Source organism: Hypanus sabinus, chromosome 23 (assembly GCF_030144855.1).
Source record: "Hypanus sabinus isolate sHypSab1 chromosome 23, sHypSab1.hap1, whole genome shotgun sequence".
Lineage (NCBI taxonomy): Eukaryota > Metazoa > Chordata > Chondrichthyes > Myliobatiformes > Dasyatidae > Hypanus > Hypanus sabinus.
Genome location: NC_082728.1, coordinates 45,250,486 through 45,267,300, shown reverse-complemented (window position 1 = coordinate 45,267,300; position 16,815 = coordinate 45,250,486). Strand labels below are relative to the sequence as shown.

General features: G+C 42.9%; 2 protein-coding genes across 10 annotated transcripts in view; one reads left to right on the top strand and one right to left on the bottom strand.

The window, feature by feature from the left end:
- Positions 1-4,870, top strand: part of LOC132380171 (myosin-16) — a 310,593-nt gene extending 305,723 nt beyond the window's left edge. For all 8 annotated transcript variants that reach the window (XM_059948830.1, XM_059948832.1, XM_059948831.1 and 5 more), the window contains 3 exons: positions 256-456; positions 2,400-2,546; positions 3,972-4,870. In XM_059948830.1, the coding sequence (XP_059804813.1) occupies positions 256-456; positions 2,400-2,546; positions 3,972-4,118 (495 nt within the window). In that variant the 3' untranslated portion in view covers positions 4,119-4,870. The remainder of the gene's footprint in view (positions 1-255; positions 457-2,399; positions 2,547-3,971) is intronic.
- A 421-nt stretch (positions 4,871-5,291) lies between these two features.
- Positions 5,292-16,815, bottom strand: part of gas7b (growth arrest-specific 7b) — a 501,012-nt gene continuing 489,488 nt past the window's right edge. For both annotated transcript variants that reach the window (XM_059948836.1, XM_059948837.1), the window contains exon 14: positions 5,292-9,271. In XM_059948836.1, coding sequence (XP_059804819.1) covers positions 9,158-9,271 — 114 coding nt within the window. In that variant the 3' untranslated portion in view covers positions 5,292-9,157. The remainder of the gene's footprint in view (positions 9,272-16,815) is intronic.

Below are 16,815 nucleotides of genomic sequence, written 5' to 3'. Positions count from 1 at the left end.
CTCACTCCACAAATGCTGCTTGGCCTGCTGAGTGTTTCCAACCAACATCTCCTGCTTTCTTAAACATTTTAAGCTGATTATGCTTTTTAAAATCAAAAGAGGTTTCCCTTCCTGTATGAAATGTGGGATGTTTTCATCCTCTTCACCTGCCTTCCTCAATTTCCAGTCTGGAAGAGTGGTGGTGATGGAAGGGGGTTTCAGCAAAGAGGTGCCCTGAACACGTGCTGGGTTGTTGACTGGTGTCTCCTGGGGCAGGTGAAAGAGCTGGAAGTGGAGTTGGATGCAGAGCAGAAGCGCCACGCAGAGACCGTGAAGACCCTGCGCAAGAACGAGCGGCGGCTGAAGGAGTTGGTGTTCCAGGCCGAGGAGGACCAGAAGAACCAGCACCGCATGCAGGAGCTGGTTGAGAGGCTTCAGAGCAAGTTAAAGGCCTACAAGAGGCAGGTGGAGGAGGCGGTGAGTGTGGTTCCACCGGAGCGGGCACTGGTGGTCCATTGTGGGCAGAAGATCCTCCTATCCCACCCCACCCCACTACACTCTGCCCTGTAGGAACCTAGAGCTATGTTGGTTTCCCAAATTTCTTACAACTGAAAGACAAGCCAGTAATGGTGAACAAGTGCTTGTCTGTCATTGTTGCATTAGGAGAATTACCTTGCTCCCCTTCATCTGTACCCTCATACCCTCCCCTTTCACCTTCCCCCTTTCTCTTCCTTCAACTTCAACTTCATTCTGACTTCATCACTCCCGTTGACCTCCCATACAACCGTAAGACTTGGGAGCAGAATCAGGCCATTTGGCCCTTCAAGTCTGTTTCACCATTCCATCATGGCTGATTTATTACCCCTCTCAACCACATTCTCCTGTGTTCTCCCTGAAACCTTTGACGTCCTTACTTATCGACCTCCAATTTAAATATACCCAAGGACTTGGGTTCGACAGCTGTCTGTGGTAATGCATCCCACAGATTCACCGCCCTCCAGCTGAAAAAAGTCCTCCACATCTCTCTTATAAAGGAACATCCTTGTATTCTGATGCTGTGCCCTCTAGTTCTGGATTTGCCCATAAGAATTGTCTGTGACCCTTCTTCTTCCTAACCCCTTTGAATTTCTAGCATAATGCATGTGTATTCAACAGTGAAGACTGATCCAAAACACTTACTCAGTTCATCTAGCATTGCTTTGTCACCCATCACTCTCTCTCCAGCTTCATTTCTCAGCAGTCCAGCATCCTCTCTCACCTCTTTCACTCCTTATATATCTGTAAAAATCATTTATAGTACTCCAATTCTGCCTGTCGTCCCTTCATCTTTCTCCTCAGTCCCTCTTTCCCCTCATCGCCCAGTCTTCAACACTCAGCCACATTCCCCCAGTCTTAATGCACCTGTGGAAGAACCAGAATTTATAGATTCCCTGTAACAAACATCTCCGTTCGGCCACCAGCAGAATGCCCAGTCAGCCATTACTTCCCAGCTTGATCCATCGAAGCAGAGGCCCATGCTGGGCGAGGAGATGGAAAGCACATTGCTGGCAAGTTGTTGGCGGCACAGTACAGCTGCCCAATGTAGAGCGGTGAATGGAATATCTCTGCAGGTCCACAGAGTACCCTGGCTTGGTGTAATGCATTTAGTAACCATCATCCATAACATTACGTTCATGTTAATGGACTTTCTATCACTGAACAGTTTAATCTGATTGTACACAGGGGATTTTGGAGATACTGTGCAGCAATAACTCAGGATGAATATTGGCGAAGAGACAGTGGTAGGTTGGCATAGATTTGATGGGCAGAAGGGCTTTGGTCCCTGTTGCAAACCAATAATATCAATGTAGATGTATTGTCACTTTTTCTTTGGGCAATGTCCCAGTATTTCCTTTCCCAATGTTAATGCAGATCCCTTCAGCAAATTTCCAAATGATCCTTAAAGGATGACCAAACTGAATATAATGGCTCTGAGCAATCTGATATTTAGTATTTAGTTGTTATTGAGATACAGTGTGGAATATGCTCTTCCACTTTGAGCCAAGCCACCCAGGAATCCCCTAATTTAATCGTAGCCTAATCGTGGGACAATTTACAATGGCCAGTTAGCCTACCAAATGGCGTGCCTGTGGACTGTGGGAGGAAACCCACGCGGTCATGGGGAGAACATCCAAACTCCTTACTGGCAGCGGTGGAGTTGAACCCAGGTCGCCTGTATTGTAAAGCGTTGTGCTAACCACTACGCTACTCTGCCGCCCCATTGAGCAACCAGTCCTGAGTGGAGTCCCTGGGACCCGGTTTAATCCTAGTGAACTGCTGAGGGAATTCAGGTGTTGACGGGCTTCCAGCAGATAGGCTCTGACCTTTCCCACAATGGGACCATCACAACACTGCAATTCCTCACCACCTCTCTTTTGTAGGAAGAACAGGCCAACATGAATCTGGCAAAGTACAGGAAGACGGTCCACGAGTTGGATGATGCCGAGGAGCGGGCTGACATCGCAGAGGCAGCACTCACCAAGATCCGCACCAAGAACAGGGCCAGTTTTGGCAAAGGCTACTCCTCGGTAAAAGCTTCCATCGCTAACGGCAAAAGGTTGAGAGTGTGATGGTTGTGCAACCATGTTTTAGTGCGACTGCTGACTTTACGGCAGATTTAATAGAATTCAGAATGCAGACAGGGTGGATGTAGTTTATAAATCTAACTGCACAATTATCACACTCTTATCCCCTTTGATACATATTAGTCTTTGGTCACCTTGCTTCAACACAGAAGAGTACAGCATGGGAACAGGCCATTCGACCCACTACATCCATGTTGGCCATGATGCACATGGTTCCTATCCCTCCATTCCCATACCACTACATCTGTCTCATCCTTTTGAACACTGCTATCACTACTTCAACCATCTCCACGAGCAACACGCTCCAGATGCTTTAACACTCCATGTAAAAAGAAACGTCTTCTAAGCCTCCTTTAAACTTCCTCCTCTCACCTTAAAGATTCTCCCTTTGATTGATCTGTTTTTTTAAATTAATGGTCCAAAACCTGCAGATGCTGGAGATCTGAGGCACAGTGCTGAAGATACTCCTCAGATTCGTCTACCTGAAGCAGAGAGAGAGTTGGGAAGTTGCAGGTGAAAGACCCTGTGTCAGAATCTAACAACCTCACTTTTTCCACTTCTTCTCCACCAACGTTACCAACCTTCACAGATCCATCCCCAATTGGCAGACTGTCGGTCTATTGAATTAGAACCACAGGACATTACAGCACAGAAACAGGCCCTTTGGCCCTTCTTGGCTGTGCCGAACCATTTTTCTGCCAAGTCCCACTGACCTGCACCTGGCCCATATCCCTCCATACACCTCTCTCTCTCATCCATGTACCTGTCCCAAGTTTTTCTTAAATGTTAAAAGTGAGCCTTCATTTACCACTTCATCTGGCAGCACATTCCACACTCCCACCACTCTCTGCGTGAAGAAGCCCTCCTCTAATATTCCTTTTAAACGTTTCCCCCTTCGCCCTTAACCCATGTCCTCTTTTTTTCTCCCTTAGCCTCAGTGAAAAAAGCCTGCTTGCATTCACTCTATCTATAGCCATCATAATTTTATATACCTCAATCAAATCTTCCCTCATTAATTGAATTCATCAACCTATTCTCCCTGTATATCCTTCCTCGAAACCTAATCAACTCTAGCCGATTATTATCAGTTTGTTGACAATGTAGCAATGATTTCTCAATCTTACCTCAAGGGTGCATTCATACATTCAGAGGCAAACACTTGCAGTGTGACTTCTAATCATTGAATTGGATTTTTGAGCCTCACAGAAGAGGCCCTAAAGAAGAAAAGCAAGGCTGATTAATAAATGGGCGATTCCCAGGACCACTTGTCCTCTCTACACAAAATCCTGCATTTCTTTTCCCACAGTTGCACAGGCAGTCCTCAGCAAAACCCAAGATACAACTAAGTGATATTGCTCTTTTCTACAGGGTTACAACTCTCCATTCGCCACCCTTGTCAGGTCTCCTAGCTCAGCTGGGTCGGAAGGAAGAGGAGAGAAGATGCTGAATGATGATGATTCTACCTCTCTCATTCCTACTTACCTGAATTCCCTTAAGAAGCTGATTATTGAATAATTCCCAAAAGACGGCCCCTCTCGTGCACTCACTAGAGTGGATGGGAAAGACATTTACCACTGGAGCGACATGCAACACAAATGGTACAGGCATCTCAACGTCTCAGCTGTGTGTAGGAGCTGACAGTATCAGACTGGGGGTAGGAGCATCAAATTAATACTCAACAAAGAGCATTTCAACAGGATCTTAAAAACACCTCTCATAAGTACTTGCACGCATGTGTGGTATTCAGTGATTGTAAACAGTGTCTCACAGATGCAGTGAAAGCCACAGTGCTCCTTACCAATGATAACTGAGATGGTCTTCTAACAGGGAGTATATAATGAGACAATAAAACTCTTAAACCCAGTCACTTATCCCAGAATCCGAATGCACATTGGTGTATTCTACTTCTGTACCTCAGTGTCATCTTTTGCTTGCCAGGTAGTCAGAAAAGTACCTCCTTCCTGTAGCCTTAAAACTCAGTACAACAGCGATCCAATTCAGATGTTAAAGCCACACTGGAAACATGAAAATTTAAGAGACCCATTTTTGTATCACTGAGAAATTGCATTATATTTATATTTTATATATTATATATATTATATATATATTATGGACAACTTAGTTGATTTTATAATACAGCTTATAACTCCATGTTTGAAGATGAAAAAATCTAGATAATCATTTAATCATCTATAACCTTAGTGTAATCCATGGTAACTGTTAATATTATTGTGCATTTTACATTGTAATAAACTACTGTAATCTTATGCCTGAACAGTTTTTTTTTTGAAGGAGAGCAACCTCCAGGTATAGCTGGGATGTAGAGTTTCTGCAATGAATTGACAATGGCTCCTCACATCAAATAAACCATCCAACCGTTTACTCTTGTCACCTCTACTCTCACTCAAAGGGCAAGTAATTGGCTTTCAAGACCTTGCCCTTGAGCAGCTAAGAGGAAAGACCCAAGCTATCAGCAGTATCTTCGGGATGTTAAAAATCAGAACAGCATAGCAAAAAAAAAAATACAGCACTATTTTCTTTCTCCTTCCATGCAACAAGAGCAAAATAATATTGTAACTTAGATTTTGCAGATGCTGAAAATCCTAAGCAGCACACCCATTCTGATGGAGCAACACAGCAGGTCAGTCAGCATCTATAGAGGGAAATGCACAGTCCACTTTCATCAGGACTATTACTATTGTAAATGTTGTGTTACAAATTAAGCACTACAGATGCTGACTCTGCAGCAAGCCTCAAAATGCAATGGGTAGATAAGCAAATCAATGTTAATGTCCTGTTTGACACCAGTGTTCTCCCACATTGAAACCCAGCTAACACTCAGAGCTCTATTGAGCAGGCCACATCATTTGCCTGGTCAGCACTATTCTGAACTACATAATGGCAAGACATTCCCAGATAGCCTGAGGAAAGTGACTCAAGGACATTGGCAAAACCTCCTTTGGAAAGGCGCATTATCCCTACAGACTCCTGGGAATCCTCCACCCGTAACCAAAGCTGAAAAGAAGCTTTCAGAATGGTGGTGAGAACCTGAAGGCCAGGTGTCAGGCATACGAGTGTGTAAACAGCACACCTTCCAGCTGCCCCATCTGTGCTGCAAGGACATACACCAGTCTGGAGTGGTAAAAGGAAGTCAATAATGCTGTCACTTCAGTTGTTAATTGAATCCTTTTCTGAAAATGGAATTCATGATCACCAAGATAGCATAGTGATTAGCACAACGCTTCACAGTACAGGCAACCCAGGTTCAATTCACGCCACTGCCTGTAAGGAATTTGTACATGTGTGTGTGTCCCGCCCCCCATAAATGTGTGCATTTTTTCCTCCCACAGTCCAAAGACATAGGTTAATTGGTCACTGTAAGTGGTCCAGTGAGTGGGCTCAGATTAAATCGGGGGTTTGCTGGGCAGCTTGGCTTGAAGGGCAGGAAGGGCCTACTCTGTGCAGCTTCTCAATAAATAAACAAACATTCACAACGGGGGGGAACTCAAAAGATGCATCAGTTAGGGCAAGGGTAAAAGAACAATCACATATAATTATATCAAAACATTTGGAAGGGGTTTTAGTTGCTAAGATGAAGGAGCCCGTGGTGATTTGCAAGCTAATGTTGGACTCCAATAAATCAGGTTTCCCCTTAAGCAATTCAGTCTACTCAAACGACAACATTAAGATTCTTGATGGCATCTCCAGAGCCATCAACCAAAGTTATGTTTGGTTCAAATAGCAATGATTTGCACATATATTTATGAAGACTCATGAGATATTTAAAACAGACACTAGACCAGTCATTTCATTTAAATGTCATTTATTGTACATAAAACATTCTGATTTTAGCAGCTACAGCCTTTAAAAGCAATTTCCTTTTCATTGAGAGTGTGAATGTTTTTAATAACATCAATTTAACTAGAGGACATTTATCACAACTTGCACAATATTCAAAGCAACATACACGAAGTGGTAAATAAGAAACATTATGTTGCTGCAGATACAGTTTAAATCCATCTTAGGGTACTTTCACATGAAAACATCATAAGTAACGGCCATCTGGTCAGACAACATGCTGTTTTATGGAAAATTAATCATCCCCTTTTATAGTATATAGAAATTCAGAATATCGTAGAGAAACTGCACTATTGTAACAAGGTTATTGGTTTATGAAATCCAAATGAATTTAAGATATACAAAAAGCAGTTGTGCTTGAAAAAGTTGTGGGCAAGTTAGTCATACATTGATAAAATGCTCTCCAGTAACATTGTATAAACTGTTAACTATGTATCACATCATATTCAAATTTGTCTTCTATCTATATAAAAAAAAGCAGAGAATAGCACCAGTAGAGCTAGATCCTGCAGTGCTAAGTTAGCATGTTAAGATGCACAGGATTGGAATTAAATCTGTTGAGGTCATTTGAAACTTGTCTGTCCTCCCTTATATAAAGATTAGCAAGGTCAAAATTCAGCACAAGCAGCTTTTCCAGAGAGGAAGCTTGCCTCTCTGTCCTTTGTAAACCAGTCATCTCTACTTATTGCTGGAAAATCCCAGGTGCCAAAGGACAATTTAACAGTTTGCCCCTTAAATTGTTCATCAGTCCATCCTTTCATGAGGGGGGCTGAATTAAACCGCTACATGGTTTCTATATGGTGCCTTTCTAATCATCTTTGCCCTTAAGTTAACAACAGAAAAGCAGCCCAAATCAATCTTAGTTGACAGCACTCTAAATCTCACCTGTTGGATTCACTTGGTTTTATGAGAGGTATGTATGCAATTATTAAATGGAACGAATCATTCCTCCATTCAGTACATCTCCATTGAAATCTTAGCTAACTGCAGTGGCCGTGTTGACAGTGCTCTGCATTAACGTTGCTATGGAGGTGATTGTGTTTTTAAAGTCTCTTTAGAGCAGGGGTGTCCAACCTGAGGTCGACAGATCCCTTGCTTAATGGTATTGGATCATGACATAGGTTGGGAACCCCTGCTTTAGATAGTCAAGTGGAACATAACACAAGAAAATCTGCATTTGTAGCACTGTCTACTTCCTAGATCTAGGACTTCATCCTCAGTAGATCTGCTGAGTTCCTGCAGCATTTGTGTGTTCATCCATAGCAACATGAGTCAAAGAAGCTGTATGCAGATGGAAAAACTCTCAAGGCAACATTAAGAGAGAATATTCCATTTATGCTGAAGTTGTTGGTTTAGCAGACAGAATTACTTTATGGCTGTTCTAATGAATTTATTTTGTGCAATTTCAATCTATCATTACTTGACTGGTACATTGACATCTGCACAACAAGATTTTCGAATAGGATCAGCTCATGTATTTGCATACTAAGCAATGTCATGTGGAACCAGACAGATATCTTGCTCCTGACCTCCAAGGAAAGACTCCAGGAGGGAAGGAAATGCTTCACCGGCTTATTTAGGCAGAATGCCATTTGACTGCCAAGAAAAGCCAATCAAATCTGCTTCAAAACATTAATAATTAGTGCACAAAGAACCAGTATTTATTTACACCAAGCAAGCAAAATTAGAGGCAAATGATTGAACAGAGAAAAAAAGATGCAAAAATAGTCTCAAGCACAGAAGAGGCTGCTGTGATGTGTCATCAAGTACTGACTATATGCACAGTCAAACGGATAAGGAGGTGCAGACAAAGTGCAAGACACTTACACAGAAAACTCTCCAGTTATTTGAGTAAACAAAATAAAAATCACTTAAGTTGCAAGCTCCAGCCAAGAGAGGGTGGAGGTGGCTGCCTTTCTGCAGAGGTTAATGCAGAACCTCAATTCTTGCTGAACTCCAGCTCCATAACTTGGTGAATTTAAGTGAAACATTTTTAACTCACTGGTGGTTCTTTTAGTAGAAGCTCCTGACAATCTGGAACTAGAATTCCAATCACGTACAGACACTAGGATAATTTACACTAGTATGTTCATATTCAGAATATACGGAACAACACACTTGATCGTTAAAAGCCTTAACAGATCTCTTACATTTACTCTTCAATTTTGAGCTAATCTGGTTCTGAGATACAATAAAGTTTGGATGTGGCTACTTGCAAGACCTATCGCATGGCTGAGAATGCAAAATTGGGGGGGGAAAGTCAGAAGTCTGAAATGGTTTTCATGTGAAAGTGCCCTGTACTAATCAAGGGACAGCCACACCACACTGTTTTCAGGAATGTAAGGAGAGTCGAGGGGTGGGCAGGTGGGACACAGAAACCATGACAGCTGAAGCACTCTTTTTATATACATGCTTAGCATGCAAGAGAAAGCCTTTCCACCATTGCTGGTGAACGGACAGTTTGATTTGCAAGAAAACTCAAACTAGCACAAAATACAAACTGCTTGACACAGATGGCTAAATATTTAAACTTTTTTTTGTTTCATATACACAAAAGGCACTCTGTAATGAGCTTGCACTGTCACTTCCATTGCACTTTGATTCCTTGATACAATCCATCCACCAGAAGAGCAGCAGCAGCTAACTGCTCAGTTAATGCATGTGGAAAAGAAAATCATTCCAGCAAAGGGCTTACTCTATAATTCCATGTCCACCGGCCGGATGTGACCTGTCTTGTGCTCTTTTACCCAGAGTTCTCTGTCCTTGGCAGGGTCAACCTTCTGAAGCAGCTGGTCCACTGGCTCGATAGTCTAGAGAACAAGGGGAGAAACTTGGTCATAACCTCTTCCATTATAAAATTAGAGTTTAGAACCAGGCATCCAAATCTCAAAATAAAGAACCAGCCATTCCAGACGAGAAGAAATTCTGTAGACTCAAGTTTAATTCAAAATACTAAAGGAAAAAATATAAACTTAGCTACAAATACTTAATTGGTTTTATGTTTGTAGTAATTTTCCTTTAATTATTTACATCTCTGAGCATCAGGAGTCATTAAAGGGTCATCAAGATGTCTTAAGCTTTCACAGCTGACGACCTCGGCCTCTGGTTTGGTGCCTTGAAAGGCTGGTGGGGTGTTCAGAGGGTGGAGCCTCCACACTGAGCCAGTGACATCTCATCACTGGGTGGGCCTTGTTGCTTAGTGACACAGGGCATCCAATCCAAGTAAACAGAAAAACCAGTACCTCCTTGATGCTCAAAATCAGATTGATCAAAGTTCACATACAATACCATATAGTATGTTGAAATTCAGTTTCTTGCAAATGTTTACAGAAAAATAAAGAAATGCAATAGAATTTAGGAAATTCTATTTCCTTTATGCAGGATGCTAGGGAGCGGAAGTCGTGTCCCTATCACTACAAACTGGGATGAAGTCTCCCACATCAACCCCAATGATCTCGCTTTCTCTGGTGGCAAATGGTGGCTTCTAGAGGCCATACCTGGATTCCTGAAAGTCGAGTTCGCCCAGTCCTACAGGCTCATTAGGAGACTGCAATATCACTGATGCATTTTGACAAATCAGAAGTGCATCTCTTAAAGGGAAAATACAGGCTACAGGTTGCAGCAATAACAGTTCGGAAGATGTACATCCAGTAACACCGCACTCACAAAATGTCACAGCATATCACCAGCACCAATATGCTTGGAAATTATTATATCTTTGTGTTCTTTTTATAAGATATATAAATGTAACCTTGTTCAGTCAGTTACAAAATGCTTTCCTTCTTATTAATTGTGTGTTTAGTAACTGTATTCAGTCTTCATTGTGCTCACTAGAAAGAAGCCATGGATTATTAAATCATTGTTCCTTTTGTATCACAAACAAAGAATTTCCACACCCCTCCCCTCAGCTCTCAATGCACCATTTGTACTTATATAATACCTCAGTCTCAATGCACCTATTAAACAAGTTCATAAGTTATGTAGCTGTGTAGTTCAGTGAAAACACATCATATTTCTCCTTTAGTCTTTACATTTACCATGAGCTGCTTTAAGCCATCCAACCACAAAAATAAACATGCATTTAGATCTTTTTGTGTAGGTTTTCCACATTGATTGCCATTAGGCTAGAGGTCACTCCTTGAGTAAAAAATTTCAAATTTTCCTCTCCAAAAGAATAATCACTTATCACCGTTTGAGCGTGAATAAAGTCCAATATGTTATGTAACTAGTGGACTACTGACTTTCCCCAAACCTTCAGAGTTTTATTCTAACTCCATTTATCTGTGTAGTCTTCCCAGGACGGGAGTTCAATGTTCACAGTAAATTTTATTATCAAAGTACTGAATACTTTGAAAGACAGATTCACCCACCAGCCTTCTACTTCCCACCCTCCCCCCACCTTCATTATATGGCCCCTGCCCCCTCCTTCTTCAGTCCTGACGAAGGGTCTCGGCCTGAAACGTTGACTGCTCATTTCAACGGATGCTGCCCGACCTGCTGAGTTCATCCAGCTTGTTGGTATGTGTTGATCAAACATAAGTATGCAATTTTAATAATATTAGCCTATATTTTGTGGTTCGATATAATCATTTATCCATGTAAGCAGAATTCTCAAAGCCACTGACAATAACAGCAATTTTTCTTACTCTGTTTTGACCACCTAAAGTCTAGCAAGTGAGTATGACTGTAAATTGTCACCATAACATGTGATGGGAAATTCACTTGAAGAACCTAGGGCAATACTTGACAAAAGAAAAGCTATAAACAGGAAAGAATTCTATTTATTATAAAACAAAAATATTTGAAAATACTTTGCTTATTTATGAATATATTGTAAATATTCAAAACATTCAAGGATTTCAAAACAAAACTAAGCAAGCATGTAGTTTACCAACAGTCATAAGTTTCCATCAATTTTCTGGGATAGGCCTTTTTTTACTCAAACCCATCTCTCCCTCTGACTTGCACACACAATGCTAAATCAACACATTTGACTTCACCCTAGTCACTGGAAGCTTGCAAGTGTGACTGTTTATTGTAGGTCAGATTTAGTTCACCCAAGGTTTAGGTGCAATTATCTCCAAAACCTTGCCTATGATTAGATCCACTTCCCAACAGTTAAAAAGCTTATTCACATGTACCCACTCTAGTAGAGCTCAGATCTCATTTCTTGATATTTTCTCTGCCAGAGAATTATTAAAAGAAAATAAAAATCATTTGAGTTTTTTGGTTCATTAACAGTTTAAGCTAAAAAAATAAGAATACGTCAGCCTTATGAACTAAATTCTGTGGAACATGGGAAGCACTTTCAGTATAATCAAGAAAGATTGGCCAGTGAAATGTTATTAAGAATATTAATCCATCACACACACACACACACACACACACACACACACACACATATATATATATATTCACTTTGTATCTTTTTCTGTAATGCCTTCTTAGATATTTTGAAGTCATACAAATGAGCATTGCCTGACACTAAGCTTTGCATAGAGGGTTATTTCATTTCAATCAAGGTGTGAAAAGAATTTGGTTGGGAGTTTATACAAGGCAATTTTGGAAGCAAATGCTGGATTTCATTTGCTGCTAATGAATTTACTTTAGGGCCAATATTAGTCAATAATAAACTATAATGTGCCCAGAATGCACATTCTTTAATAGTGACATTACTGAAGAATGTAAAGTTTTCTCACTTAAGTTCAAACTCTGAGCTCTTTACAGGAGCCACCCTTACAGAAGAACTTCATCATAGGGCAAGGGAAAAAGAGAAATGGAATTGAGGAAGCACTATAAAATTACCTACATAAACCTCAGCAAAGAGAGAAGGGAGTTGGTTCCTATTTAGCCCATTAATTCATTTTCCATGACCGTAATCATCATTAGAGCAGCCATTTGGGTGCCTACTTTTGTAGACTCCCCACACAAGGGAATGTTGGGAAGGAGAGGTTGCCCCAAACCTGACTTCTGGAAGCTGATCCAGATCTGGGAGTTCAAAGTCAAGTTTCTAGTTGAGGAGGTTTTCTAGCATTACCGTAGACCTGCTCCATTTCACGAGAGAAGATTAGACAATACCATCTATTGGCCAAACTCTAAGTCATAAGATGTTAACAACCATAACTTATGGAATTCTGTCTTAACAAATTTAACTCATGCCCTGGAGTCAGTAGGTCATACAACAAAGTAACAATTTAACAATGAATAACAATGTAATTAAATAGTGTGGAAGGCATACAAGATATAGCAGCCGAATTAGACCCTTTTGGCCATGGAGTCTGCTACATTTAATCATTGTTGATCCATTTCCCTCTTAGTAAATATGAAGATTAGGAAAATTTCAGCATTTGGCAAAGAAGAAGAAAAGGGGAAAAGTAAAATATGAGAAGCAAGAAACAGGAAAATAGGCTATAAAATTTTCTGAAGAAAAAAAGGCCAATGCAGGTTGACCACCGATTTTCCGGAAACTGATGGTTTGGCACCTCTTTTAATTCAAAGTCCAAGTATGGCTCAATTTTCATGCAATGTCTTTTAGATGAGGTGAATGCTGGCAATTCTGTACAGACAATTATTACAGAATTTAATGTGACGGACGTTCTTTGGTTCATTGCTCAAGGTACAACCTTCAACATGGAAGAATGGCTGGCATAAGAGCAAACACGGGGAAATCTGCAGATGCTGGAAATTCAAACAACAACACACACAAATTGCTGGTGGAACTCCCCCACCATAGGAAACATCCTCCCCACATCCTCTCTACTGAAGCTTTACTATCAAGGTATAAAGCATACATGCCTCATCAATCAAAGCACTGAGCAAAGGAGTCAGGAAGCCAATGTTGCAGTTGTATTAAACTTTGGTTAGGCCTCATTTGGAATATTGTGCACAGTTCATGTTGCCCCGTTGTGGAGGCTTTGGAGATGGTGCAGAAGTTGTTCACCAGGATCCTGCATGCATTAGACAGAATTGGCTATAAGGAGAGATGCAGCAAACACAAAATGTTTCCATTGGCGTGTCAGAAACGGAGGGGAGATCTCATGGAGGTTCATAAAATAATGACGTGCATCAACAGAGTAGATAAGGACTCTTCTCTGGGGGAGAATGGACAAATTCTAGAGAATATAGCTTTAAGGTAAGAGGGGTAAATTTAAAGGGGATGTGAAGGGTAAGTGTCTTTACAGAAGAGTGGTAATATACCAGGAAGCAAACATGATAGTGGTGTTTAAGAGGCACTTGGACAGATAAATGAACATGCAGGGATATGATGGTGTGCAGACAGATAAGTCTGGTTTAGTCTGGCATCATGTCACAGCTGAAAGACCTGATCCTGTTTTCTAAACTTCTATGTTATAAAGCTGCGACTGCGACTCCAGGCCGGGTCTTCACATGCTGTGATTGTGTCTCCCGTCTCCCCTTCCCCCACCACCACTCTGCAATCCCCTCTCCCTCAGATCCCATCGTCAGTTCCTGGGCCCTCAGAGGCTCCATCTTCCTCTCACCCCAACCCTTCCCTCTCCACTGACACTACCAGCCTCCCTCCCCCCTCTGATCCCATCTCCCAACCGTGCCGGGTCTTTACCATTCCCTCCGACCTTCAACTCTCTGATGCAGAGCGCTCTGTCCTCAGTAAGGGCCCCTGCTTTGTCCCCCTTCGCCCACACCTCAGCGGGTTCTGCGTACGCCATGATGCTGAACTCTTCTTCCCCCGGCTCCGTCTCCGAGCTTACTTCTTTGACAAGGACTCTCCTACCCCCACCGATGACCCCTTCTCCCATATTCAACCCTCCTTCTCTTCACGGACACCCAGCTCTGGTCTTCTGCCTGCTCTGGATCTCTTTATTGCTAATTGCCGACGGGACATCAACCATCTCGACTTCACCACACCCTGTTCCAATTCCAACCTCACTCCTTCCGAATGCTCTGCTCTCTGCTCCCTCCGCACTAATCCCAACCTCATTATAAAACCCGCTGATAAAGAGGGAGCTGTTGTTGTCTGGCGTACTGACCTCTACCGTGCCAAGGCACAGCGACAACTCTCTGATAACAACTCTTATTTACCCCTTGATCATGATCCCACTAAGGAACACCAGGCCATTGTCTCCAATACCATCACCAACCTTATTAGCTCTGGGGATCTCCCATCCACTGTCACAAACCTCATAGTTCCCACACCCCGCACTTCCCGTTTCTACCTCCTACCCAAGATCCACAAACCTGCCTGTCCAGGCAGACCTATTGTCTCAGCTTGCTCCTGCCCCACTGAACTCATTTCTGCATACCTTGACACTGTCTTATCCCACCAGTTCAATCTCTTCCCACCTATGTTCGTGACACTTCTCATGCTTTGAATTTTTTCAATGATTTTAAGTTCCCTGGCCCCCTCCATCTTATTTTCACCATGGACTTCCAGTCCCTATATACATCCATCCCCCACCGAGATGGTCTTGAAGCTCTTCGCTTTTTTTTGGATTCCAGTCCTAACCAAATCCCCTCTACCACCACTCTCCTCTGTTTAGCGGAATTAGTTCTTACTCTCAATAATTTCTCCTTTGGCTCCTCCCACTTTCTCCAAACCAGGGGTGTAGCCATGGGCACCCGTATGGGTTCCAGTTATGCCTGCCTTTTTGTTGGCTTTGTGGAACAGTCTATGTTCCAAGTCTATACGGGTATCCTTCCCCCTCTTTTCCTTCACTACATCAACGACTGCATTGGCGCTGCCTCTTGCACGCGTGCTGAGCTCTTCAACTTTATTAATTCTGCCTCCAACTTCCACCCTGCCCTTAAATTTACCTGGTCCATTTCCAACACCTCCCTCCCCTTTCTTGATCTTTCTGTCTCCATCTCTGGAGACGGCCTATCTACTGATATCTACTATAAACCTACAGACTCTCACAGCTACCTGGACTATTCCTCTTCCCACCCTGTCTCTTGCAAAAAGGCTATCCCCTTCTCACAATTCCTCTGTCTCCGCTGCATCTGCTCTCAGGATGAGGCTTTTCTTTCCAGGATGAAGGAGATGTCTTCCTTTTTTAAACAAATGGGATTCCCTTTGTCCACCATCAACTCTGCTCTCAAACGCATCTCTCCCATTTCCCGCACATCTGCCCTCACCCCATCCACCTGCCACCCCACTCGGGATAGGGTTCCCCTTGTCCTTACCTACCATCCCACCAGCCTCCAGGTCCAACATATAATTCTCCATAACTTCCGCCACCTTCAACGGGATCCCACTACCAAACACATTTTTCCCTCCCCCACTCTTTCTGCTTTTCGCAGGGATCGCTCCCTATGTGACTCCCTTGTCCACTTGTTCCACCCCATCCCTTCCCACTGATCTCCCTCCTGGCACTTATCCTTGAAAATGGAACAAGTGCTACACCTGCCCTTACACTTCCTCGCTCACCACCATTCAGGGCCCCAGACAGTCCTTCCAGGTGAGGTGCCACTTCACCTGTGAGTCGGCTGGTGTGGTGTACTGCATCCGGTGCTCCCGGTGTGGCCTTTTCTATATTGGTGAGACCCGACGCAGACTGGGAGACCGTTTCACTGAACACCTACGCTCAGTCCGCCAGAAAAAGCAGGATCTCCCAGTGGCCACACATTTTAATTCCACATCCCATTCCCATTCTGATATGTCTATGGCCTCCTCTATTGTCAAAATGAATCCAAACTCAGGTTGGAGGAACAACACCTTATATACCGGCTGGGTAGCCTCCAACCTGATGGCATGAACATTGACTTCTCTAACTTCTGTTAATGCCCCTCCTCCCCTTCTTACCCCATCCCTGACATATTTAGTTGTTTTCCTGTTCTCCATCTCCCTCCAGTGCTCCCCCCCCTTTCTCCCGAGGCCTCCCGTCCCATGATCCTTTCCCTTCTCCAGCTCTGTATCACTTTCGCCAATCACCTTTCCAGCTCTTAGCTTCATCCCCCCCCCCCCCCCCGGTCTTCTCCCATCATTTCGCATTTCCCCCTTCCCCCCACTACTTTCAAATCTCTTACTATCTTTCCTTTCGGTTAGTCCTGACGAAGGGTCTCGGTCCGAAATGTCGACAGCGCTTCTCCCTATAGATGCTGCCTGGCCTGCTGTGTTCCACCAGCATTTTGTGTGTGTTGTTGTTAATGTCGACAGCGCTTCTCCCTATAGATGCTGCCTGGCCTGCTGTGTTCCACCAGCATTTTGTGTGTGTTGATGCTCTAAAGCATTGTTTTATTCACATCCACTAGCATCTTACACATCTTTACAAATTAAGACATCTGCAAGTAACAGATAATAGAGGTAGCAAACCCAGGATCCCATTGAATTGAGGTCACACTGGACAAGCTGATATTCAAGAGCACAAAGGCTGTGAGC